This window comes from Hemitrygon akajei, chromosome 8 (genome assembly GCF_048418815.1).
Source record: "Hemitrygon akajei chromosome 8, sHemAka1.3, whole genome shotgun sequence".
NCBI classification, from domain to species: Eukaryota; Metazoa; Chordata; class Chondrichthyes; order Myliobatiformes; family Dasyatidae; genus Hemitrygon; species Hemitrygon akajei.
This window is the reverse complement of record NC_133131.1, coordinates 134,240,624-134,268,202: the sequence shown is the minus strand read 5'-3', so window position 1 is coordinate 134,268,202 and position 27,579 is coordinate 134,240,624. Positions and strand designations below refer to the sequence as shown.

Below are 27,579 nucleotides of genomic sequence, written 5' to 3'. Positions count from 1 at the left end.
TTTAATGTTTCACAAATTTTTATTAACAAACTGCAGTTTTGTTAAAAACATTGTGTATACAGAGGCAAGTCAGATTTCACATAAAATACAGCTCCTGAGTTATCATCAGACCAAATAAAGTACAATAAAGTGAGTAGGTAAAGTTAATACACATCAGTGCCTCAGGTTCACATGGAGGTTTAAGACTAACTATACAAATACCACAGACTCAAGTTAAGCAAAAGGCATTAAATAAAAAGCCACAGCAGCGATTCACTCAAAGACCTACACCATCCTGCAATGTAGAAAAACTGCAAAAGTAACACACCTCACACAGGTACACATGGTCATTAGACTAAATCAACCAAAGGGATCAGCAATGCTGCCACTAACCTCCCCTATGGACTAGACAATGACCCAAGCACCCGTGGGGGCATGCTTTTAAGGCCATTTGCGGAGGAATGACCCATGCTATTTTCCCTCCTGCTGGAAACAACAGACACAATTCTCTGTTCCACCTGGCCACACATTGTTGGAGCTCCAGAGTAGTGCTTCTATATACATCTCCAGCAGTTCCAAGTATACTGTTGCTCTCCACAAAAGCTACATGAAAGATATGGGCTCTTTGAACTAAGTGCAGACAGAGGAAGAGGAATTGTCCACTCACAGAACCTCCAATACTGCATTGAAGAATCCATGCTCTTCTCATTCTCTATCTGCAAACCACTGTGAAATTCTTTTTTTGGCAGGCTGCAATCATCACAAGCAGTCACTTGTTTGGCTGAGATAATGTGAAGTTTAAAAAGAGTTCAGAACATTATAGAACTTACCGGTGGGGTGCAATCATAATGATATATTAGGCACTTAGCAAAGGCCAATAAAAAGAAGCAGGGTTTTAGTGAAGCAGCCATTGTGGAAGCAGACATTGTTTGAGTGGGCCAGTGTTAGATTGATCAGACACTGGCTCAACAGGCTTAGGTGAAAACAGGAGCAGGCTTAAGTAAGTTTCTATTATTTTTTTCTCTTTCTTTGTCTATTAATACATACTGTAACTAGTGCTGTGAGAATGGGTCCAGAGCTAATGGCTATGTGAGATGTGGGAATTCTGAGAGACCTCCACTTTCCCTGATAACTACATCAGCACAAAATGCATCGACCTGTAGCTCATTAGAGACCATGAAAAGGAATTGGGACCGCAGCTGAAAGATCTTTGGCTCTCACAGAGAAAAAGGTATTAGAAACTACAGGGAGGTAATCACTCACAGGGCACAGGTACCTGGGTGACTATCAGGAGAGGGAAAGGAAATAGTAAGCCAGTGCAGAGTGCCCTTGTGTCTACTCCCCTCATTAATAAGTACAGTGCTTTAGATACTGTTGGGGGAATAATCTACCAATAGGAAGCCATAGAGACAAGGTCTCTGGCACTGAGCCTGGCTTTGCAGCTGAGAAGGGAAAGGGGAGGAATGCAGTAGCGATAGTGGATTCCATAGATAGAGAAGCAGGCAGGAGATTCTGTTGGCATGAAAGATTACTCTTAGTAACACATATGGATGAATGAATGGATATGGAAGTGGTGCAGGGTATAGGGTTTCAGATTTCTGGGATTATTGGGATCTCTTCTGGAGAAGATATGACCTGAACAAAAAGAACATGTTACACCTGAACTTCAGGGGGACCAATATTCTTGCAGGCAGGTTTGCTAGTGTTGATGGGGGGGGTGGGGTTTAACATAATTTGGCAGGGGTGTGGGAACAGAGTAATAGGGCAGAGGATGGGGCATTTTGTATGCAAGTACCATAGATGCTATGTGTAGTGAGACTATGAGGAAGGATAGAGCAAAATTGTAGTCAGTAGGATGAGTTAAAGTGTAACGGGGCAGGGACAAAATCAATAAGGGTGATTAGTACAGGACTGAAGGTGTTATAATTGAATGCACACAATATACGGAATAAGGTAGATGATCTCGTAGTGCAGTTAGATATTGGTTGGTTGTGGGCATTGTGGATATCTCTGAGCTGTGGCTCAAAGCGAGGTGGGGGGTGGGGGTGGGGTGATGGCTCTGTTGATAAAAAATGAAATTGTATCCTTAGAAAGAGTTGGCATAGGATCAGAAGATATAGAATTTTTGTGAGAAGAATTAAACTGCAAACTGCAAGGGTAAACAGATCTTACTGGAAACAGTAGCCAGGATGTGGGATATAAATTACAATGGGAGATAGAAAAGGCATGTAAAAAGGGCAATCTTATGCTAGTCAAGACAGATTTCAATATGCAGGTAGATTGGGAAAATCGTGTTGGTGCTGGATCCCAAGAGAGGGAATTTGTAGAATGCCTATGAGATGGCTTTTTAGAGTAGCTTGTGGTTCAGCCCACTAGGGGAAGGGCAATTCTAGATCAGGCGTTATGTAATGAAACAGATTTGATGAGTAAGTTTCAGGTAAAGAAATCCTCAGGTAGCAGTGATCATAATATGGTAGAATTCACTCTGCAGTTTGAAAAAGAGAAGCTAAAGTCAGATGTATCATTATTACAGTGGAATAAACAGATTTACAGAGACATAAGACAGGATCTAGCCATAATTGATTGGAAGGGGGCACTAGCAGAGATGACGGCAAAACAGCAATTGCTGGAGTTTCTGGGAGCCATGTGGAAGGCACAGAATAAATACACCCCAAGGATGAAGTAGTATTCTAAAGGGACGATGGCACTACCAAAGCTAACAAGAGAAGTCAAAGGCACCATAAAAGCAAAAGAGGGGGCATATAATATAGCAAAATTAGATATATAAAGAGTAAAAGAGAGGTGAGAGTGGATATCAGACAACTGAAAAATGACACTAGAGAAGTAGTAAGAACATATACCAGAATACATAGGAGCAGAATTAGGCCATTTAACCCAACCAGTCTGCTTCGCTTTTCATTCATGGCTGATCTTTCTTCCGTCCCCTCAGCCCCACTCCCTGACCTTCTCCCCATAACCTTTGATGCTGTGCCCAATCAATAACCTATCAATCTCTGCTTAAATACACCCAACAACCTGGTCTCCACAGCTGCATGTGGTATAAATTCCACAAATTCACCATCCTCTGCCTAAAGAAATTTCTCACATCTCTGTTTAAAATGGATGCCCCTCTATCCTGAGGCTGTGCCCTCTTGTCCTAGACTGCCCCAGCATGGGAACATCCTTTCCACATCTACTTTGTCTAAGCCTTTCAACATTCGATTTAAGATCCCCCATCATCCTTCTAAATTTCAGTGAGTACAAATACAGAGCCATCAAATGTTCCTCAATGACCTTTTCATTCCCAGAATCATCCTTGTGAACCTCGTCTGAACCCTCTCGATGCCAGCACATCTTTTCTTAGATAAGGAGCCCCAAACTGTTCACAATATTCAAGGCGAGGCCTCACCAGTGGCTTATGAAGCCTCAGCATCACATCCCTACTCTTGTATTCAAGACCTCTTAAAATGAATGCTAACATTGCATTTGCCATCCTCACCACCAACTCAACCTGCAAGTTAACCTTTAGGGTGTTCTGCACAAGGACTCCCAAGACCCTTTGCATCTCAGATTTTTGGATTTTCTCCGTTTGGAAAATAGTCTTCACATTTATTTCTGCTACCAAAGTGCATGGCCATGCATTTTCCAACCTCTTTCAGAACCCTAGGGTGCAGTTCATCTGGCCTGGGTGATTTATGCATCTTTTAGGGTTTATAAGCTTTGTAAGCACCTTCTCCCTTGTAATAGTAACTGCACTCACTTCCCTCACACTCTTCAATACCTGACACACTGCTAGTGCCTTCCATAGTGAACACTGATACAAAATACTCAATTAGTTCATCTGCCATCTCCTTGACCGCCGTTATTATTTCTCCAGCCTCATTTTCTAGTGGTTCTATGTCCACTCTCATCCCTCTTTTATTTTTTTTATATATTTGGAAAAGATTTTCCTAATCAACATTTTTAGCTAACCTGCTTTAATCTTTTCCCTTCTAATGATTCTTTTAGTTGCCTTCTGTAGGTTATTAAGAGCTACCCAATTCTCTTTCATCCCACTAATTTTTGCTTTGTTCTATGCCCTCTCTTTTGCTTTTACATTAGCTTTGACCTCCCTTGACAGCCATGGTTGTATTATTTTGCTATTTGAGTATTTCTTTGTTTTTGGAATACATATATCCTGCACTTTACTCATTTTTCCCCCAGAAACTCATGCCGTTGCTGCTCTGCTGTCAGCCCTGCCAGCGTCTCCTTCCAATTTACTATGGCCAATTCCTCTCTCATACCACTGTAATTTCCTTTACTCCACTGAAATACTGCTACATCAGACTTATTTTCTCCCTGTCAAATTTCAAGTTGAACTCAATCATATTGTGATCACACCCTCCTAAACATTCCCATCTCCTAGTCCAATACAGCTGATCCCCTAGTGGGCTCAACAACAAGCTGCTCTGAAAAGCCATCTCATAGGCATTCAACAAATTCACTCTCTTGAGATCCATTACCAACCTGATTTTCCTGATCTACCTGCATGGTAAAATCTCCCATACTATCATAACATTGTCCTTTTGATACACCTTTTCTAATTCCTGTTGTATTCTGTAGTCCACATCCCAGCTCCTGCTTGGAGGCCTGCACAAAACTGCCATCAGGATCCTTTCTCCCTTGCAGTTTCTTAACTCAATCTACAAGGATTCAACATCTTCCAATCCTACATCACATCTTTCTAATGATTTGATGCCATTCCTTAACAGAAGAACAATGGTACCCCCTCCGCCTACCTTCCTATACCTCCAATACAATGTGTACGTCAAGTCATTTTTTATTGTCATTTTGACCATAACTGCTGGTACAGTACACAGTAAAAACGAGATGGCGTTTTTCAGGACCATGGTGCTATATGAAACAAAACAAAAACTACATTGAACTACGTAAAACACAAAAACTACACTAGACTACAGACCTACCCAGGACTGCACAAAGTGCACAAAACAGTGCGGGCATTACAATAAATAATGAACAAGACAATAGACATAGTAGAGGGCATTAAGTTGGTGTCAGTCCAGACTCTGGGTATTGAGGAGTCCGATGGCTTGGGAGAAGAAACTGTTACATAGTCTGGTCGTGAGAGCCCAAATGCTTCGGTGCCTTTTTCCAGATGGCAGGAGGGAGAAGAGTTTGTATAAGGGGTGCGTGGGGTCCTTCATAATGCTGTTTGCTTTGCAGATGCAGCGTGTGATGTAAGTGTCTGTAACGGTGGGAAGAGAGACCCCAATGATCTTCTCAGCTGACCTCACTATCCGCTGCAGGGTCTTGCGATCCGAGATGGTGCAATTTCCGAACTAGGCAGTGATGCAGCTACTCAGGATGCTCTGAATACAACCCCTGTAGAATGTGATGAGGATGGGGGGGGGGGGGGCGGTAGGAGATGGACTTTTCTCAGCTTTCGCAGAAAGTAGAGATGCTGCTGGGCTTTCTTTGCTATGGAGCTGGTGTTGAGAGACCAGGTGAGATTCTCTGCCAGATGAACACCAAGAAATCCAGTGATGGCCACAATATCATACCCAACAATCCTGTAAAAGGGCAAAAAGATTATCTACCTTATTTCTTCTATTCTGCCCATTGAGATATAAAGCTTTGAGTACTGTATTTGCTACCCTTTTTGATTCTGTATCCTGAATGCACTGATACTTACCCAGCAGGCTGCAATTTTGTCCTATCATCTTCCTGCCCTTCCTAACAACATGACTGCATGCTATCTTTGCTTTTTTATCACCCATCCTATCCAGAGTCCCTTACCTCCGCTTCCCAATCCCCCTGCCAAATTAGTTTAAACCTTCCCTAACAGCTCTAACAAACATGCCTGCGAGAATATTAATCATCTTCAGTTTGTAATGGAGGCAAAGAAATGGCAGATGAACTTAGTAAGTATTTTTCATTAGTGTTCACTTTGGAAGACATTACCATTATGCCAGAAATTCAAGTGTCAGGTTGGCAGAAGTGTGTGTAGTTGCTATTACCAAGATGATGCTTGGGAAGCCAAAAGGTCTGAAGGAGGGCAAATCATCTGGACCAGATGCACTACAGCCAATTGTTCTGAAAGAGATAACTGAAGGGATTGTGGAGACAGTAGTATGGATATTTCAAGATTCACCAGATTCTGAAACAGTTCCAGAAGACTGGAAAATTGCAAATGTCACTCCATTCTTTAAAAAGGGAGAGAGACAGAAGAAAGGAAGCAATAAGCCTGTTAGCCCTACTCCAGTGGTTGGGAAGATGTTGGATTCCATTTTTAAGGATAAGGTTTGGAGGTACTAGGAGGTACATGATAAAATAGGTCAAAGTCAACATGGTTTCCTTAAAGGGAAATCTTGCCTGACAAGTCTGTTGAAATTCTTTGAGGACATAGCAGGCAAGATAGATGAAGGACAGTCTGGGGATGTTGTTCACTTGGATTTTCAGAAGGCCTTGGACAAGGTGCCACACATGAAGCTGCTTAACAAGATGAGGGCCCATAGTATTGCAGGGAAGATTTTAGCATGGATAGAAGATTGGTTGATGGGCAGTAGGCAGAGTGAGAATAAAGGGAACTTTTTCTGCTTGGCTGATGGTAACTAGTGTTCTGCAGGGGTCAATGTCAGGACCAATCCTTTGCACGATACGTCAATGATATGGATGACAGAATTGATGGCTTTGTGGCCTAGATTGTGGGTGATATGAAGTTAAGTGGAGGCGCAGGTAGTGTTGAGGAAGCAGGAAGTCAACAGAAAGACTTGAGGAAGATTGGCAGTATGGGCAAAGAAGTGACAGATGGAAAATATTATAGGAAAGTGAATGGTCATGCACTTGGTTAGAAGGAATAAAGGTGTAGTCTATTTTCTAAAAGGCCAAGAATTCAAAAATCAGAGATGCAAGGGGACTTGGGAGTCTTTGTGAAGGATTCTCTAAAAGTTAACTTGCAGACCGCATTGCTGGCAAGGGAAGCAGATGCAGTGTTAGCATTCATATCCAGAGGGTTACAATATAAAAGCAAGGATGTAATGCTAAGGGTTTACAGGGCATTGGTCAGACCACATTTGAAGTATTGTGTGCAGTTTTGGACCTCGTATCTAAGAAAATACGTGCTGACATTGGAGAGGGTCCAGAGGAAGCCCACAAGAACGATCTTAGGAAGAAAAAGGTTAACATATGAGGAGGGTTGATGATTCTGGGCCTGTATTCACCAGAGTTTAGAAAAATCAGGGGTGATCTCATTGAAACCTGTTGAATATTAAACAGAGTGGATGTAGAGAGGATGTTTCCTATAGTGGGTGAATCTAAGACCAGAGGGCACAGCCTCAGAATAGAGAGGCATCCATTTAGAACAGAGGTGAGGTGGAATTTCTATCGCCAGAAGGTGGTGAACCTGTGTAATTCATTGCCGCAGACAGCTGTGGAGGCCAAGTTATTTGGTATACTTGAAGCTGACATTCATTGGTTCTTGATAAGTCAAGGTGTCAAGGTTACCAGGAGAATGTGGTTGGCAGGGATAATAAAACAGCCATGGTGAGATGGCAGAACACTCGATGTGCCAAATGGCCTAATTCTGCTCCTATACGTTATGGTATAAGTGTGTTACTGTGTTATACATTGAAAATGGGTGCATAGGCTCACCTGCATTGCTACATAAAAGCTGCATGTATTGAGCTGCATTGCTCAAGTGCTCATCCAAAAAAAAAGCCAACTGAATGCCTTCAGGAAAGTTCATTTTATGTCGTTGGGCCTTTAGTTCAAAATTTCATGATAACTCTGGGCTTCAACTAAGTAAGTTTAAGTGGCACAGAGCACCAATCCGTTACCTATTTTCACTTTTTTATCCAAATTATGCTATTCTCCACACAACCAAATTCAACAAGATAAACTCTTCCCCTTCACAGAGTCTACAGCCTAAAGCCTAAAACTTTGAAAACCACTAAGTGTTTTTGGTATTCAAAAGGCTCTTTACATGTAAGACTGGAACATTTATTTAGATTGGTACTAGCAATGCCATCTACCAGAACTTTGACTGGGCTGATAGCTTTTGCTCGGATCACCCTGCCAACTTCTGCTGTTTATAGCTTAATTTAAACAAAGACAAAGTCTCCCTAGCATTCTCACTCCTGAAGAAATGAGAGAATAAAAAGGTTTTTTTTAAAAAATTTAATAGTCTTCAAGTCAGTTTTTCCAATCAGTACAAATCAAATAATTAGAAATCCAATCAAAGTTGTAATCTGGGACACAACATCTGCTCAATAAGTCAACATTTACTTTTCTTACAACAAAATTGATTTGCTGAAAACAGAGCAAGTAGAACAAAATCTTTAAGCACCACTGAGAATTCTGAAATGGAACCAAATATTTACACATAATTGCACTGACTCACCACATTATTTTTTGTTCTACATTAGAGTAAATGGGACTTGCTTTTATTTAATCTCATTCCACAAAGTAAATTTGCTTTGAGTGATTCCATAATCCTGTATTTCCATTGCGGAGGAGGATTAGAAATACAAGCAGAAGGATGATAGGCTCACTTTGGACTCAATTATGTAGTTAACTGATAGTTGTGCAGAACCAGTTATTATATCTACAGAATGACAATGACTCAGAGTTCATTTTGAATGCCATCAAAGATGTATTTTAGCCGGCCGGTGGTGTAGTGGCATCCACACTGGACTACAAGGCGAGTGGTCCTGGGTTTGAATCCAGCCAGCTCCTTGCACACTTTCCATCCGTGAAAGGTTGAGCATTGTGCAAGCAACTCAGCCTCGTAAAAAATACAGACAAATGCTAAAGAAGCAGCAAGATTGCCACTTGATGCGCTACAGCGTATGGAAAGGAACAACAATAAAGATGCATTGCCTCATATTCAAGATGTGTTTACCTTTCCAATACTGGTAAGGACAGCTTTTGTCATGAGACCTGCTCTTTATTACACAAAATTTGCCTACAATAAAGCCAAGATTGGTCTTAGGAATTGGGTGAGGTTGGTCATGGCTGGCCTTTTAGCTGACCTTCAAAAGTGAAATCAGGAATTAGTAGGAAATTGGAAAGTTCCAGGGGCTAATCACTTGGAGCCATGTTTGGCAACTCCAACACAATGTCTCCCATGTGCATGTTGACTGTGAGTGTCAGTTATTATAGTAAATTTTATGAATTAACCAGCTGGAACCTTAACACCTGTCACAGAGACAACTGACACAAGTGGATTTCTCTCATCATTAATCTACAAATACATCCATGAATTGAGTTTCTTGGAACTATACAATTGTTCTATGATTTTATGTCAATTAAAGCTATTTAATGCACCGCTTACTTGAGAGAAATCCTACTCATTCTAGAATAAGAATAGACAGAGTGATACTGATTTATCAGGATCACTGAAGACACCAGCAGACCAGACACCTAAATTACCATCTTCAAAGTAATTTGGAAACTAAGAAACTAACAATTAAGATGTGTCAGTCTTGTTTAAGTAATGGAACTGATTATCAGGAGCCAATGATAACATGTATACATGTATACAAGCAAGCATGTTATTTGGAACAGTAAGAAATTTTCACTGATAAACACCATCTATTTCTTTGAAAATAAAATTATAACTCCAATGAAAAACAAGGAAATGAGGAATATACAATTTGCCCCCTCCCCCCCACACTTGCTTTGCCATTTAGTAAAACTATGCCTGTTTTTTTATATTGGCACTATTTTCCTGTACTATTCCCATATCCTTAGATTCCCTTAATATCCAAAAGTCGAAGCATCTCTGTCAAGAATATCCTCACGACACGAGTCCTCTGGGTGGACAATTCTAAAGATTCACCACTCTTTTCTCATCACAGTTACAAATAGCTGACCTGTTCTTTTGAAACTCTGACCCTCCAGGTGGTTAAAGCTAGTTAAATACAGCAATTCAGGATTAAACTTCAACATGTTAATTGCTTCACAGTTCCACAACTCAATACTGACCTTCAATGTTGTTTGTTTGTTTTCCCTGTAACCACATTGATCGTTTCTGGGTGCACCAGTCTCCTCATAAATCCCAGAAAAAAAATACAGGTTGATAGATTAATTGGCCAATTGCCGCTGGTGTATAGTTAAGTGGTGGTCGCTTGACTATATGGGAATGCATGGGACCAATATGGACACGAGCAGGATTAGTACAAAAATAGAGCTTGAAGATTGCATAGAAATGATGGGCCAAGCAACCTGTTTCTTTGCTGCATCTCTCTATTATGGACAAATGAAGAATACCACGGGGCATCACAGTAAGAGCGACGCAATGATAGCGTGGGGCATCGGAGGTCAAAGTTCAATTCCAGTGCTGTCTGTAAGAAGTTTGTAAGTTCTCCTTGCGACCACATGTATATCCTCCAGGCGCTCCAGTTTCCTCCCACAGTCCAAAGATGTACCAGTTAGTAAGGTTAACTGGTCATTGTAAATTGTCCTGTGATTAGACTGGTGTTAAATAAGTTGGCTGGTGGGTGGAAGAATCTGTTCTGCCCTGTAATTCTAAATAAAATAAAGAGTAAAATAATCCCTATAGGCTGACATACCTGTTTCTTAGTTTCTCTGCTTACCTTGAGTAATTGTACAATATTAGGTAACAATTAGCACTTTGACATTACTTCTGCATCCAATGAGGAATGAAAATTGCAAACAATTCCACTATTTTCAGCATTGATTCTTTCCTCAACTACATTTTTTTTTGTTTTTCTCCTCGCTCTACTAGGTTCTGTTGAAAAAAATCCCTCTGCTCTTTTAGTGTAGCCTTCAAAACTTGAGGTTGCTCTTACATGCAAAGAACTCAATTGATACTTCTGCCATAGTTTCTGGGACAAGTGTTAAACGAATATTTTGTATTGCCTTCACAAAGATCTGACCACAGGTCTTATTATTACTTAAAAAACGCTTTGCAATTTAGACTAATGTTACTAATTTCTCACAAACTGCAATAACATTTTCAGATCTCTGTAGTTTCCACTGTTTTCCTGGGTAGTACATGAATCTTGCTCTTGATATTTGTCATAAGTAGCATTTTTTCCTGCTTGTTTTATACTTCCTTGTCATTCAGATGCAATAGTACGGGATGTTGTATCTTTATCATTCATGTAAATATGTTTACTTACCACGTGAACACTATTCCAAGACTGTCTTCACCATTTCAATATTGCACTTCTCTACAATCTAACTGGTGGTTCCTTTTCTTAATCAACTTCAAAAGAAATTAGCTTCTCCACAGTTGAGCATTTTACCTTCAATATGTCCTAGTCTTTTTTTTCCTTAAGTACTTCAAACTGGATTATGTTGTGGCCAGTGTTAGGGAAATAACCTTCTCCAATAACCTCTAGCTTAACAGTAGCAGATACAATGCTTCTCTTGCTGCTGAAATATTTATCCTATATAATCTGTTAATGTCAAAAATGTTTTTCAGTGGATGATAGAAGCTGAAAGGTCACATAAGGGAACATGATTCGGTTTATACACATGTATTCCAGGACAATCCAATCATGAGAGAACATACAATGCTTCCAAATCCAGCTTAAAACATAAAGTGGTTTTCATTCCTCAAACTTGGATAATGAATCACGAGTTTACAGGTGAAAATTATGCAATTTAAATAACTCTCATGAATTTTTGTTGAATAAAATTTTCTATCGTATCCATAAGTACATTTGGATCTGCTGGGCAGACTTCAGTTTTCTGGACATGAATCTTGCCAATTCTCTGCAGCACAGTTTCGTGAACAGAAGGCAATGAGTTTAGGGAAATCAACATCTGCAGCTGATCGATTGGATGCTGGCCAATTTCCTTAACTCTCAAAGCCTGTAACACACCAGCTGTGAACTTACAAGGATGAGCTGTTGACGAAATAATAACTGGACAGCTTCGGTCTTGCTGACGATCTGCTACAACTTTTGCTACAGCCGTGTGTGGGTCCAAAATGTATCCTGCAGACTTATGCACTGAGTCTATAGCAGCCAAGCACTCTTCCTCTGAACACCAATCTGACACAAAGTTATGCTGAATTCTCCTCAGCAAAGTATCTGGCACCTGAAAGTGGTTCCTTTCGTCCAACTGCGAAAACAACTCCCTCACCAGCTGCCCGTCACCGTGTGCAACAAGGTGTAAAAATCTCTCAAAATTTGAGGACCTGAGAATATCTAATCCTGGAGATAAGGAAGTTGTTACAGTTCTATACCTCAAATCATATTTGCCTGTTTTTATGAAATTGGTCAGAGCATTATTTTGATTTGAAGCACAAATAAATTTTCGAATTGGAATCCCCATGCATTTTGCATACACTGCTGCCAACATGTTGCTAAAGTTCCCTGTGGGAATGCAAACATCAACTGCATCTCCAAAAGCAATTATGCCTTGCTTGATTAGATCAAGATAGGCAGACGCATGATAGATTACCTGTGGCAGCAGACAAGCCCAGTTTATTGAGTTTGCAGTGCTCAGAGCTGACCCATATTCAACTGCCAGAAAGCCAGTGTAATTGGAATTTGTGAGTATCTGTTTCATGGTTGTCTGACAGAATTCAAAGTTAGACTTGACACCTACTGTCTTTACATTTTCCCCTTCATAACTAATCATCTGTTCCTTCTGAATTGGACTAATTCCCTCTTCAGGAAAAAATAAAAGAACTGATATTCTCTGCTTGTCATTATCACTGAGACAACTGATACCATCCAGAACAGCACTCCCTGTATCCCCAGATGTAGCCATTAGAATCAAGTAACTGCAAGTCCTAGGCATACAATAAGCAAATAGCTGTGGCATCATTTGCAAAGCAAAATCTTTGAAGGATGCTGTGGGCCCATGGAATAATTCAAGAAGAAACAGATTATCAGTCAAATGTCTGATCGGTGCAATGCTGTTACATGTAAAGTTCTGTCCATAAGCTCTCTTCACCATCTTTCGCAGCTGAACAGGTGGCACTTCGACAGGGTGCACACTCCTCTCCAGAAGGACCTGAGCCCGCTCAGTATAAGGTGCCTCAACCAGCCTTTGCCACTCTCCAACCGTTATTTCTGGAAGTGAATCCGCAGGGACATAGAGACCGCCATCCAAAGCCAAGCCTTCAATAAGAACATCAGTGAAGGTGCTGGGATCTTTCATTAACTCAGGGGTTTTAGCTACACTCCTTGTGGAAATAAATGCACTAGCGCCTTGATGTCTCTTCAAGGCATCAAGAACTTTTTCAGCAACAGCTTCTGATGTATCACCAAAATGACACAGAATCCGTATGTCATACCACTTGTGGTAAAATTGTTGTCTACACTGAAGAAATTCTTGTACTGGAACGCCAGGCCTCAGCCCAACAATATGATCTATCTTCATCCCTTCAAGTCTTTCAAGTAAATCTTCAAGAGGTACATCAAGATAAATAATGATCCCATTCTTTTTTATGTGGTACATACTCTGGGGATGCATTGGATTGGACGCAGTAAGAGTAATAATGCTTCTAGTTATTGATAAGCTCTTAAGAATTTCACCCTCCTCTTGCAAAAATAATTCATCACCAATCTGCTGAAGCTTCTGATTCACACTCATATGCCAGGTTTTTTCAAGTATTTCAGCAATATCTATCACAGGACGGCCTGTCAACAGGCCAAGAATGACCCCCACTCTTGTCTTCCTTGCACCAGGAGCACCCAGAAGAACAATATTTTTTTCATCCACCAGTGAACAAAGTGTGGACAGCAATGACACAGGATGTTTATAATGTGGGAGTGTCCTTAAACATGATAAAACACACCTCGTATTCACTGAAACTAAAGATCGGTCATACACATTCATGTAAAAACGTCTCTGTGTCAGGTAACGTGCACCTGTAGAAATCAGCCTAGACATCATGACCTTCTGTCCAAGGAGACATTACCTAAAAAAGAAAAGAAAAATTGTTTTTAAATATTAATCATTAAACACCCCCCAAAACATAGAAAATAATTAACAACATAGACTAATTTGTACTATTTTAAACATTCATCACCTTATTTTCTATTTTGTTTTTTTTTACTAAGTTGGATATTTCAATTATATAATCCCACAATTGTTAAAATTCAGGTAATATATACCTGTAGAAATCAGCTTAGACATCATGACCTTCTGTCCAATAAGGGACAGAAGTGGGGTAGTATTGGGTTGTAAGACTGTGTCCCAAAATTCCATTGCAGCCTTGACAATTTGCAAGAATCCAGCTTTGAAAATTTGCAGACAGAGCAAAAGCTGTATCATTGCAAATAGTTCAGAAAAACTTGGAAAGGAAATGCTGTTGTTAGAGGTTTATAATCATTAAATTTATTTTAAAATATAATCAGTTAAAAACATCTAAAAAAAAATTAAACCCGATTTAAAAAGAAACATACTTTCTCTTTTCCTTTCTTCCCCACAGCCAAACAACCTGCATTAGAATCAACGTGGTTGATATTCTTTCACAAATCTAACTTAATACTGGACCTAAAAGGCACTTCCTTATTGTAGTGCCAGGTAACCTTAGCAAACCTCTGGACTTCATGTAGAGTAAGGTATTGAATACCAGCTGCAAGTATTGAAAAGTATTTTTGTTCTCTTACTCAATTTGTCTATACTTGTACGAATCTTGGTTACTTCATCTTAAATTTAGCAATTCCTGATAGCTATGCAAGAACTATTAATATTAATCAGCAAAGTCCAGACGAATGTTGTCTCTGCAATATATTATCTGCAAAAAAAAAAAACAGCTATTTCTTGGAAAGAACTGTATTATAAGTAAGAGCCAGCTACTGAAAACATATAATTAAGCTGATAAAACATGGAGATCACAGAAGTGTACCAACAAAGGACTTACTTGGCCAAGCCTTCCACCAAGCTTTTTGAAAAAAAAAACACGTCGTCACAGAAAGTATTTGCAGTGACGTACCAATATTAAAAACCTTTCACATCACCACCAATAATGTAATTTATAAATCTGAATATGGATGGAATCTCCAGTGCTCACACAATTCTTTCCAAATCCAAGACTAGATTTTAAATGATGCATGAATCATACAACAAATTTGAGACTATTGGCTGCCAATTATTGTCAATCTCTGCACAAGTGTTTGAAATTACTTCACTGGAATGGACGTGCTGGAGGTGACAAGTGGCTAAATGCACATACATTTGGCATTTGCAATCAAATGTGAATTTCTTTACCATATTGACCAATAGGGAGGTGAGGTAAGTTCATCTTTAAGATATGTTCATAACTACAAAATGAAATTCACGTTTTTTTTTAAATCAAAGGAACAGAGCAATTTAATGAAATGTCATGGTCTGGTCACTCACCTAACATAAACTACTCCAAGGAATTGGGTGTAACAATCTAGGCTGACTATCCAAAGTTCTAAGTAAATTTATCAAAATATATATGTCACCATCTAGAAACCCGAGATTCATTTTCATGTGAGCATACTCAATAAATCCATAATAAAATAAGGATTCTATTAGAATAAGCACCAACTTGGGCACTGAACCAGCAAGCAAATACAAAAAGAAGGATTGAATGAATGAATAAATAAATTGATAAATAAGTAAATCAAATCAATAAATAAATAGCCAAGAAAGCAAGCAATAAATATATAGAACATTTCATATAGAACACTTGAAAGTCCTTGAACCCTTGAAAGTGAGTCTATAGATGTAGGAAAATTTCATTGATAGGGCAAGTGAAGTTGAGTGAAGTTATCCCCTTTGGTTTAAGAGCACGATGGTAACGGGGTAACTACTGTTCCTGTACCTGCTAGTGTGGGTCCTGAGGCTCCTGTACCTTCTTCCTGATGGCAGCAGCAAGAAGAGAGCATGACCTGTGTGGTGGGGGTCACTGATGATGGGTGCCAATTTCCTGCGACTATGCTTGGTGTAGATGTGCTCAATAGTGGGGGAGGGCTTTACCTATGATGGACTGAGCCATATCCACTACTTTTTGTGGGACTTTTTTGTTCAAGGGTATTGGTGTTTCCATACCAGGCTGTGATGCACTTGGTCAATACACTCTCCAGTGCACATCTATAGAAGTTTATCAAAGTTTTAGATGTCATGCTGAATCTTCGCAAACTCTGAGAGGTGCCGCAATCCTTTCTTTGTAATTGCACTTACGTGCTGGGCCCAGGAGAGGTCCCCCTACATGATAACACCGGAGAATTTAAAGTTGCTGACCCTCTCCACCTCTGATCCTCAGATGAGGACTGGCTCATGGATCACTGGTTTCCTCCTCCTGAAGTCAATAATCAGCTCCTTGGTCTTGCTGACATTGACTAAGAGGTTGTTGCTGTGGCACCACTCAGCCAGACCTTCAACTTCCCTTCTATATGCCAATCCCTCACCACCTTTGATTTGGCCTACAACAGTGGTATCATCAGCAAACTTGAATAGGCATGGAGTTGTGCTTAGCTACACAGCCATATCTGTAAACTGAGTAGAGCAGGGAGCTAAGCTCCCAGCCTTGTGGTGCACCTGTGCTGATGGAGATCGTGGAGGAGATGTTGTTGCCAATCCAAACTGACTGGGGTCTGCAAGTGAGGAAATCATGAATCCAATTGCAGAACAGGTGTTGAGGCCAAGGTCTTGAAGCTTAATGATTAGTTTTGAGGGGATAATGGTATTGAATGCCAAGCTGTAGTCAATAAACAGCATCATGATGTATGCATCTTTACAGTCCAGATGTTCCAGGGTTGAATGAAGAGCCAATGACATCACCTGCTGTGGACCTGTTGCTCTAGTAGACAATAGGGGATCCAAGTCGCTTCTAAGGCAGGAGTTGAAATGTCTTATCACCAACCTCTCAAAACACTTCATCACTGTAGATGTAAGAGCTACTGAACGATAGTCAATGAGGCAGGTTACCTCATTCTTCTTAGGCACCGGTATAGCTGAAGTCTGCTTGAAGCAGGTGGGTAGCTCAGACTGCTGAAACGAGAAGTTAAAGATCTCATTGAACGCACCACCCAGTTGATCAGCACAGGACCTTTGTACTTAGCCAGACACCCAGCAAGTACCCAGTCAGGGCCGGATGATTTTTGTGGGTTCACATCGGCCTCAGAGACTGAAAATCACAGGATCATGGGGGCTGCAGGAGTTTGCGATAGTTCCTCCAGGTTTTGACGGTCAAAGCGAGCATAGAAGGCATTGAGCTCATTTGGTAAGAGAGCCCCATTGTCACCTATGTCACTTGATTTAAATTTGTAAGAGGTGATAATATTCAAGCCCTGCCACAACTGTCCAGCATCCTTTGTTGTTTTCACGTTTAGTTCGGAGTTACCTCTTTGTCCATGGGATGGCTTTTCGGAGATTATACTGGACCCCTTGTAACTTCTTTTGATTACTGGGCTTGAATGCTTTGACTTGGCTCTCAGCAGATTGCAGATCTCCATGGTTCATCCAGGGCTTCTGGTTGGGGAACTCTATGAATAATTTTGATGGAACACATTCGTCTGCAACTGTTTTAACAAGGTCCATTACAACCATGGTGAATTCATTCAGATCTCCAGGTAAATGCTTGAACACAATCCAGTCCACTGACTTGAAGCAGTCCTTCAGCTACTCCTCTGCCTCCTGCGACCACTTCTTTGTTGTCATGACCTCTGGAGCCTTGCTCTTTAGCCTCTGCCTGATTACAGCTAGGAGAAGGACAGCTAAGTGATGAGATTTACAGAAATGCGGTCTGGGAATGTAACAGTTGGCTTTCCTTAGCTTAATATAATAGTAGTCTAGTGTGTTGGGACCTCTGATGCTACAGGTTATATGCGGATGGTAATTGAGCAGGATTTTCTTCAAACAAGCCTGGCTAAAGTCCCTAACTATGATTTAAAATGTGTCGTGATGGTCTGGGTCTGGTTTGGAGATGACATCATGCAGTATGTCAATGCTTGATTATATTTGGCCGCTGGTGGTATGTAAACTATGGTCAAGATTATAGAGAAATAGAATGGGCAGTATTTGATTATTAGCTGTTGAAAGTCAGGGGAACATGAGTTAGACAAAACTGCCACATCAGAGCACCAGAGAGAGTTTAATCATCTAACATGCCTTTTCCAATCAGCAGTTCGGTCCATTCTGTGAATTGAGAATCCTTCATGTCTGATCACCATATCTGGCATTCTGGGAGTAAGCCATATCTCAGTCAAACAGAACACAACATCTTTCTTTTCCCTCCAATACAGCAATCATGCCCTCAGATCCTCAGTTTTGTTCTCCAATGACTGTGTATTTACTAACAAGATGCTGTGTAGAGGAGGCCTCATCCCTCTGTGTTTCAGCCTGGCTTGGAGCTCCTCCCACCACCTCCAGCCATGGCAATGAACCTTCCTCCACACCTGCTTGCTTGAAAGTTAAGTCTGCTGAGTCCTTCACAAGATGGTGAAATCTGTAGATTATTAAGTCAATTTAAAAGTACATTGGTGAAAGGGCAATTACATGTTGCAGATTGCAGAGAGAGTAATTCAAAAGAGGTATATTTAGAAATATTGCACATAGCCCACATTGCCATGGTTCACCGGCACCTTGTTCTTCTTCTTCTGTGATCCCAAGTTTGAGCTGAATCATTAAACACGACCTCTGCAGCACTCTTACAAGAACAGAAGACTGTCTCATGGTATTTCCCAGAAAAGGAGTTGAATTTCTGGGCACTATACAATTCTCAACAAACTCACTTAAGGACGGATCACTTGTTTACTATCATTTTGTTGGCTGAAACTGAGGAATGACAGTTATATCAAATCACGACTACATCAACCAAAATTTATATGTTTATGAAGAATTTTACCAGAGTCAGTGAATATTTAGTTGCGTTCAACCAAAAGTTTGAAGTGAAAATTTACAGGAAGCTTTTTAGTTTTTAAAATCAGCAAGCACCTTTGCTTTTACCGGAGATTGTTTTTAAAGAATGAGCTAACAAGAAGAGCAAGCACTGTGGTTGAATATATAAAGAATAAATAGAGGATATGGAAATTAATCAAGTTTTCTGGGAGTGAATAGTACAAACTACAAAACACCTGTTCCTGATAATGGTTGCCAACTTTAATTGGAGCTATTTCCTGAAGCTTCAGCACATAATGCATTACTTCCAACTAACTAACTTCAAAGTAATTTTCTCCCAACACTTTTACAGTATCCAAACTAAATACTGGAGAAACACACACAAAATGCAGGAGGAACTCAGAAGGCCAGGCAGCAGCTATAGAGCTGATGTTTCAAGCCAAGACCCTTCTAAATCCTGGATATTTCTGAATCAACCTAGACATACGGTAATCCCATCTTTCTTTTTCCATGTACCCATCAGAGGCAGATACACAGAATATATGGGTGGAGGGGGGAGAAATTCAAATGGAATTACAGGGATCTTCTTCCCACAGTGAGTAGTAAGTACCTAGAATTTACTGCCTGATAGAATAGTTGTAACTGCATCGTTGGCAGCATTTATGTGTCTAGATGTCTAAAAGTCTATGGACCAAGTGCTGGGCGATGGAGTTAACAGGGAAGGGTATCCACTGGTCAGCCTGTTCCCATGTGGTGTAATTGTGTAATTCCATAAGAAAGAGGGAAAAATAGATTTCTGTTGCAGAGATGGCAGGGAAAGGGGTGGATTGAATAAAAGGAATCTCTCTGGTAGCTTTGGTCCAGGGTTATTATGGGGATATGCTGTTGGGGAAGTTATCTGGTTGACAGTGGTTTAAGGCAGCTAGGGAGAGAACACTAAAACAAAAAAACATAAAAGATGTGGTTCAGTTAGAAAGAGAAACTGCAAACAAAAATAAAAACTGCATAACATAGAGCTGCACGTAATGCCAAAAAGGTTAGGTGATGCTAGTGGAGAAAGAAAATCTGAACCAACATTACAAATAATGATGTAAAACAGAGAAAACAAGGTCACAAAGTTATAAAACAAGAAAACAAAGTTAAAGAATTTAATATCATCCACAAGGTTATAACATGCCCAAAAGAAAGCTAAAATACTGTAAGTTAATTTTACACTGATCCTCACTTAAAAGTGTATAGGCCATAAGTGGATCAATCGGTGTGGGAATGGGATAGAAAAATAGTAATGCAGTTATTAGGAAGCTCTGGACTGAACACAAGCTAATTCTACATTAGGTTATCAGTAATACTGGCACAAAATTAAAGAGATCATACAATTTTATTTTGTTTGTCGAATGCAGAGGAGACTACATTGTCAGCAGCAATTACAGTACACTAGATTGGAAGAAATGCAGGCAATCATTGTCTCATTTGTTTTGATATCAGAATGGTGGAAAGGCAAGAAGTAAAGGAAACGGTGTTGTATCGCTTGAAGTTGCTTGAGAAAGTGCCATCAGAAGGGAAGTAACCGGTGATGATAGAAGATTGGACAAGGGAATTGTGAAGGGAACATTCCTTTGGAATGCTGAAATAGGAAAGAAAGGGAAGATGTATCTGGTGCTGGAGTCACATTGAAGGTGGCAGAAATTGTGAGGGAGATCTGTTGAATATACACTAGATGTGATAGAAAGCAAGGAATAGGAAATTTTATCCTAGCTTTATCCAGTAGGAGAGGGGGTGAGAGATGTCATGTGGGAAATAGATGAGATTATAGTCGAGCTTTCTGTCTACTCTGGTTACCTTGTCATTTATCTCACGGCTGATGGATGATTGGGCACTGTCTTATACATTCAGTTCTGACACTAGGAATTAGACAAAGGTTTAAAGTACTTCAGTCTTCTGACAAAAAGATTAAAAAAAGTATAAAATTGAAAAATCTTTCCTCTGACCCTCACAGCATAAAGATTGTACTCTGTTCAATGTTACAGAATTAATTTTCAAACTTATAGTTGACACTTCAATAAAACCTGAAACATGGGCTGAATAAAAGGTTATAATGTACGGTTACTGTGACTCATTAAAACAAAAGCATCCAGGTTTATATTCAAGAGATGTATCAGGCAAGGGAAAACCACAAATTTGCCTCATCCAGATTTCCAGCAATCCTAGTTCCGACACCACCTGCTGTTGACATCAATACTGCAAAATGAAAATTGATAGCATCTTTCAACTCTGTTATATTAACATTTACAGGAATGATTTGAACCAGCAGTTACAAATTGCTCGAATCATTCCGATAAACGTTCTGTTAGTTTCTCTGTGTGTGGGAGTGGGCTTGGTTTTTTTGGGAGGGGTCGATGATCCTGTTCCATTTTGTACGAAGGGAGGGGTTTTGGGGGTTAATCATGTTACCGTTCTTTTTTGTGCAGGAGGAGGAGAAGTGGGTTTGATGTTTCTCTCTGAATGACTTTCATGCTCTTTCTTTGTTTCGTGGCTATCTGGAGAAGATGAATTTCAGAGTTGCATATGGATATATGCTTTGATAATAAATGAACCTTTGAACTTCAAATCCAAAATAATGCTGCCTGGCAATCACTTCTGGAAATCCCTCTAACATGATCCTGGGGATAAAAGATATTTTTAACTACTTTAGAATTAAATTAACCAATGACTCATTTAATAGGCTAATTAACTATGATTATTATGAATAATTCACACTGCCTTCTTAAAATTGGTTCACTTTTTTATATCTCTGAGTGCAGTTTGTTGTGTATTTGAAAGATTAACCTTCTGCATAAAATGCAAAGACCGTCTTAAATAAGATTGATTTTTCTTTTTACATCTCATTAGTATTTCATTTGGAAATGAAAATTAGTTTTAAAAGATAATTACTATGTTAGTAAAGCTGTGCTTGGATTTGCCAGAGAATTAATTCTCAGCACACAATGGTTACTACAATCCAAAATAATTAGATGCCAAAATACTTTCTTTAAAGACAGTAAGTTGTCAGTGGACCTCTTAGTTCTTGCACTCCTAAAACCGCTACTAAAATAATGTAGCACAGTTCTACTTGCCGATTTCTTGCCATTCCATTAGAAAGAAAGAATCATATGTGCATAATTTGCATTATTCACAGAACTTACTTTCAAAATTGGAGGGAAATATGACCTTAAAAATTGTGAATGTATCAAATAGTTGACCTGATTTGGGATAACTTGGGCTTCAGACAGCACCTTGAAGATGAGAAAGGTGAATTCACTTCTGATATCTTTTCATCTCATGCCCAGCATGATACAGCTCTATTTGCTCTGATTTCACTCTGTTATTTTTGTATCTTGAGTGTATTTTATTTCTTTTTATATTCTGTGACAAATGGACTTGTATAACTTAGCCTTCTTTTTTTCTTTATACTCCCACTGGAATTCTTTTATATTGGAATTTATATTTCCTTTGTCCACATACCAAGCACATGTTTTTTCCTTAAATTTCAAATCTGTCTTGCTCATTCAATCCTGGTAAGTTATTTCTGGTCTGTTCTTGCATTTTAGTTTAATACATTTTCCTACACTCCGTTAATCACTGTTCGAATGGCTCTTGCTGTTGTTGTACATCTCCGTATGTCAGAGAATTGTTCCAGTTTATTTTCCCGGATTCTAGTCCCATCCCCCTAAAATCATGTCTTTTCCAATATACTGATGATACAAAAGTTAGTGGTGTTGCAGATAATGGAGGAAGATTATCAAAAGTTACATCAGAATACAGAGCAGATGGAAAGCTAGGTAAAGTGTTGACAGATTCAATTTAAATCTCAAACAAGTGCAATGTGATGCATTTTGGGAAGTCGAAAAGGGCATATTTAGCAAATGGTAGGGTGCTAAGGAATGTTTCAAGGACTTATGGATTTGAACGCGGCAAAAAAAAAAGGAAGATATGGTAATAGAGAGGTGGCATGTGTTCTTTCATCAGTCAGGACACTAAATATTAAAGTTAGAATATTATGCTGACTTACTGGTTCGACCATACTCAGAGTATTGTGTGCACTTCTGGTTACCTACGAAGAAGGTGTTTGGACTAAAGAGAGTACAGAGGAGATACACCAGCATATTGCCTGGATTGAGGACTTCAGCTGCAAGGAGAGATTGGTTTCATTATGTTTTGTTTTCAGTGGAAGCTGTGAAGTGACCTGACAAATACATATAAAATTAGAGGCATGAATTGGTTAGATTTTTCCCCCCCATGGTAGAAGCATCAAAAACAAGGCATAGGTTTAAGATCAGCTGAAGGAGCTTTAAAGGCACAGTAACGTAGCAGTTAGTACATTGCTTTATGGTGCCAGCTTACACTGTTCAGGGTTCAATTCCTGCCACTATCTGCAGGAAGTTTGTATGTTCTCCCTGTGATGGCACAGACTTCCCCAAATGCTTCCACATTCTACAGGTTCAGGTAAGTGACTTGTGGCCATGCACAGTTGGCATCAGAAGTGTGGTGACAGTGGCCAAGGATGCCTTCCACAATGCTTGGTGATTTGATTGACACAAACGATACAGTTCACTGTGTGTTTCAATGTACATGGAACAAATAAAGCTTTTTATTTATTTTTAAGGAAATTTGAGGATTTTTAAAATTTCAACAGAGAGTGGTTGATACCTTAAATTTGCTCCCAGAGATGAATCAAATAGTATCACTATATTTAAGAGATATCTAGACAGGAAATGAAATAGGCTAGGTATAAAAAGACACATAACTAATGTGGGCAAATGGAACAAGTGTAGCTGGGCAAATAGAACAAAATGGATGCAGTAGTTCAAATGGTCCATTTTTGTGTGTTACAACTCTATGACTTAATAGCCTTTGTCTCATTGCTTTCTTCATTTTCATACAAATGCATTATTGTAAAACAAGTACAGAGAGTGGTAAATGTATTAAAAGAGCAATAAAGCTAAATTTCACTGACAATGTATCAACTTAAAATGGTAAATACAAGCCCAGGAATCACTATACCATATCATTTAATAGATGGAGACCCACTTGCATCCATTTTCAATTAAAGAGACTAGACGATATTGGTAGAAATTTAGCACTACCCATGTAAGCTTATAAAATGATTTAATGTACTTAAACTGCACATAATCAGACTAACAACCTGAACTTCACAATTTTGTGTGACACTTGGGTCCAAAGTCATGATTAGATAATTAAATGTTATTTATTTAGATAATATGATAATAGTCAATGTACAAACGTCACTAGAAACAATTCTCTAAATATATATTCAAACATCTATTCACCAAGGGAAAAACATTTAAATTCTCCTTCTTCAGCCAAACAATAATTCCCATAATATACCATCTGGAAGAGGAGGTAAAGATAGCAAGCAGCAGGCTCCAGGAAGGCAGAAACAGACGGGCAAAATTGGCAAACATGACAGGAGAAATTTAATACACAGCAATGTGACTGACAGGAATAATGAGCTATAATAGAAGCTAAATATTAGAATTGTAAAAGAGATAAATTAAAAGAAACCCCCCAGGCTTACATAATGAAGTTAGGCTTTGACAGATCATAGATAGCGTGTGTGATTCTTGGGGATGCAAAAAAAAATGATCCTGCTTTTCAGTGCATAGATTAGGACTCAAGTGAAGAAATATCCATTTCTTTGCACTACACTTTTAAAAACCCATTTAAAGTATTGAAGAATTACTGGAAAAGGACCAGATATGGAAAAACCAGGAACTTGGAAGGAATGTGGAAACATGGTTGTATTAAAGTTGATGAAAGAACATATTTCAACAGCATGAAGATCAAAGACCCATAATCTGCCACCCCTTTTTGACCCGATTTGTACTAGACAGCTTACAATGCCTTAAAAATGTTAATAACCCTCAAGAAATTCAGTAATGATTTGTAAACTAATGTACAAAATTTAACAATCATAACATTCAAAATGTTTAACACAGAACTTCAAAAATTAATGTTACAACATGAAGATGTTAAGGGCCTGATACAACCACATTATGATTAAAAATTAGTTAAGTCCTCTTATATATAAAAAAATTGAGTCAACTGTGATTCCACTCCCAATGTAAATTGTAATAGAACACCAATATTATTGAATATCACAGAATGAAAAAGCTGTCCTTACGAGGGAAAGGTAGGATGAGTAGAGGCAAAGAAATAAAAGAGGTGGATGAAAAAAAAATAAGGGGGTCTTGGGAGTAGAGACAGCAGCATGATGAAACACAAGCACTTCATCAGATAGTCTCACCATTTTCCTTCACCTTCCTAATTCCTCACAATTTACAACACATTTAATTTCTAACATTTCCAAGTTTGAATGATAAGTAATTGCAAACACGAGGAAATCTGCAGATGCTAGAAATTCAAGCAACACACACAAAATGCTGGTGGAACACAGCAGGCCAAGCAGCATCTATAAGGTGAAGCACTGTCGACGTTTTGGGTCCTGACGAAGGGTCTCGACCCGAAACGTCGACAGTGCTTCTCCTTATAGATGCTGCCTGGCCTGCTGTGTTTCACCAGCATTTTGTGTGTGTTGCTTGATAAGTAATTGACTCTGTCAAGAGGCAGTAGTAGTCGGTTAGCAGGTAATAATTAATTACTAACCTGTATGTAACTAATTGCCTAATTATAGCTAGTTCTTATTGACAAGTAGATCAGTAGAAAGTGAGCTGACAGCAGACAATGGCAAATTGCTATCATATTTAGTAATTTCTGAGCAACAGATCATCTGCTGGAAGAACCTAACTACTGAGTTTGAGATGGTAATTACCAAAACAGCAGGTTATTTCCCAGAAGCAGGTAGTTAACAGATTAGTTAATAGTTTTTACTTAATTAGTTTCATAAGTAGTCATATTGTGGAGTTGATTAGCAGAGTAGCTGATTTATTGTTAGTACCTGTTATGCATTATGTATTTAGCAGAGTTATTAACTATTGAGCAATTAATAAATGTGGAGCAGTAAATAGCTTATAGGTATTTAATTAATGAAAGGTTAATGAATTGGCTTTACTGATTTATGCACAATAATGACAGATTACACGGTAATTAGCAGGTGGTTTATCGATGAACTATAGGTACATAATTAATAACAGCACATTATGTAATTACTTAACAGCTAATTAGGTGGGAGCAGTTATCTAATGTCAAACTTTTAGTTAGGCCATAGAACTACTAATTCAGCTAGTAAGGAGTTAAATACAGACTATTTAGGAGCTAACAGCTATCAATTTGTTAGTGTGATGTATTAGCACGTAGTAGTTAATTGTTGAACACTAGCTAGTTACCAGTTACCGGCCAGCGATGAATTCGAGCGCCCTGGGGAAACCGGCAGGCCGCGGAAGTAAAACTCGGTTGGATTAAGTAAACTGCTGCGAAAAACAGAACTGCCTGGCGGGGACCCTCCTCGCAGCAGGTCGTGGCGGGGTGGTGGGCTCCGCGCCGGGGTTGTCGCCGGGTCCTGCTCCGGCCCGGCCCAGCCACACCGTGGAGCCTCAGGCCGACTCGTGATGCACTTCCTGGCCGGCGCTGACAGGCGGCTGGTTTTTTATTCCCATCGTTCACTCTCTCTCTCTCGCCGATCATTAATCTTCAACAACATTATTTGCCTTTCCCTTCCATTTAATACCATCATTCAGTTACTTAATTCGCCATGGTCCGTTCACCTTCTCAGACATATCGCTTCCATTGCTCGATGGAATATATATCTGTTTAAAACTGATAGAAACCTCATCAAATGTCTGTTACTGCTAATCTATTTTCTATTCTTTAACTCTACTTTCCCCATCTGGTTGTCCAACTGTGGCGCATTGCTTTTATTAAGATAAAGGCGCTGAATTTGGTCCTAAATTTATAATATCTTAATAAGATCACCGTGTCTTTATCATTTATCATTGGAGAATCTGTCATGAAATTGTGGAAAATAGTCGTCTGAAACTATAAGTATAGATTTAAGGTGAGGGGAGAAAGATTTAAAAAAGATCCAAGGGACAAGTTTTTCCTCGGAGAATGGTGGGTATATGGAATGAGCTGGTGGTGGGGTGGATGCAATTATATTTGGACATGGATAAGGTTTGAAGGGATATGGGCCAAATACAGGCAAATGGGACTAGTACAAGTGGGTATCTTGGTCTGTGTGGATGAATTGAACTGTAGAGCCTATTTCCATGCTGTATAACTCTAAATCGCCATGATTTTCTAAGAAACTGTGCCAAGTATATTCTATCAATACCAATTCAGTCTAAAGTCATTGAGTTGCGTGGCATAGAAATGGGCCCTTGGCTTACCATGTTCATGTTAATTTCTATGTCCATCTATACTGGGTGCCCCAAATGATACAACCACTCATGTTGCAGAAACTTTTCAAAGTAAATTTATTATCAAAGTACTTGTATGTCATCATATACAACCCTGAGATTGATTTTCTTGCATAAATCCAATAACCATAATAGAATCAATGGAAGACTGCACCAACAGTGTGCAAAGGACAACTCGCCCAACTCCCAAGCTAAACTGTGTAAGTTTGTGATGTGGAATAAAATTTCAATCTCACAATTTATGTGGAGACAAGAAATAAATAAATAAATCCGATTTACTATATTTTCACTTGTGTTTCTTGATATACACACAGATGATGTTTACAAAAAATCACATGGGCTATTTTGTAGGAATGTAATTTCTTTATAACAGGGTCCATGTTAGATATTTAGTATTTCAGTACTATTTCAGTACTGTTGTAAATATATT

General features: G+C 39.3%; 1 protein-coding gene across 3 annotated transcripts; it reads right to left on the bottom strand.

The window, feature by feature from the left end:
- On the bottom strand, positions 1 to 26,308 carry LOC140732275 (threonine synthase-like 1). 3 transcript variants are annotated; one of them, XR_012100030.1, is made up of 3 exons: positions 26,121 to 26,308; positions 9,964 to 13,882; positions 1 to 5,549 (listed from the first exon to the last, which is right to left on the bottom strand). XR_012100030.1 is itself a non-coding variant. In XM_073054681.1 (2 exons), the coding sequence occupies exon 2, from the start codon at positions 13,855 to 13,857 to the stop codon at positions 11,611 to 11,613; it is 2,247 nt and encodes a 748-aa protein (XP_072910782.1). In that variant the 5' UTR covers positions 13,858 to 13,882; positions 26,121 to 26,308; the 3' UTR covers positions 1 to 11,610. The 3 variants fall into 3 exon arrangements, 2 of the variants coding, with proteins under 2 accessions (XP_072910782.1, XP_072910783.1); XM_073054681.1 differs by having other exon boundaries at positions 1 to 13,882; XM_073054682.1 differs by having other exon boundaries at positions 1 to 13,882; positions 26,128 to 26,308.
- Positions 26,309 to 27,579: the final 1,271 nt, after the last annotated feature.

Bases quoted from the DNA above. Each gene is read 5' to 3' on its own strand.
- LOC140732275 (XM_073054681.1), bottom strand. From the start codon at position 13,857: ATGATGTCTAGGCTGATTTCTACAGGTGCACGTTACCTGACACAGAGA.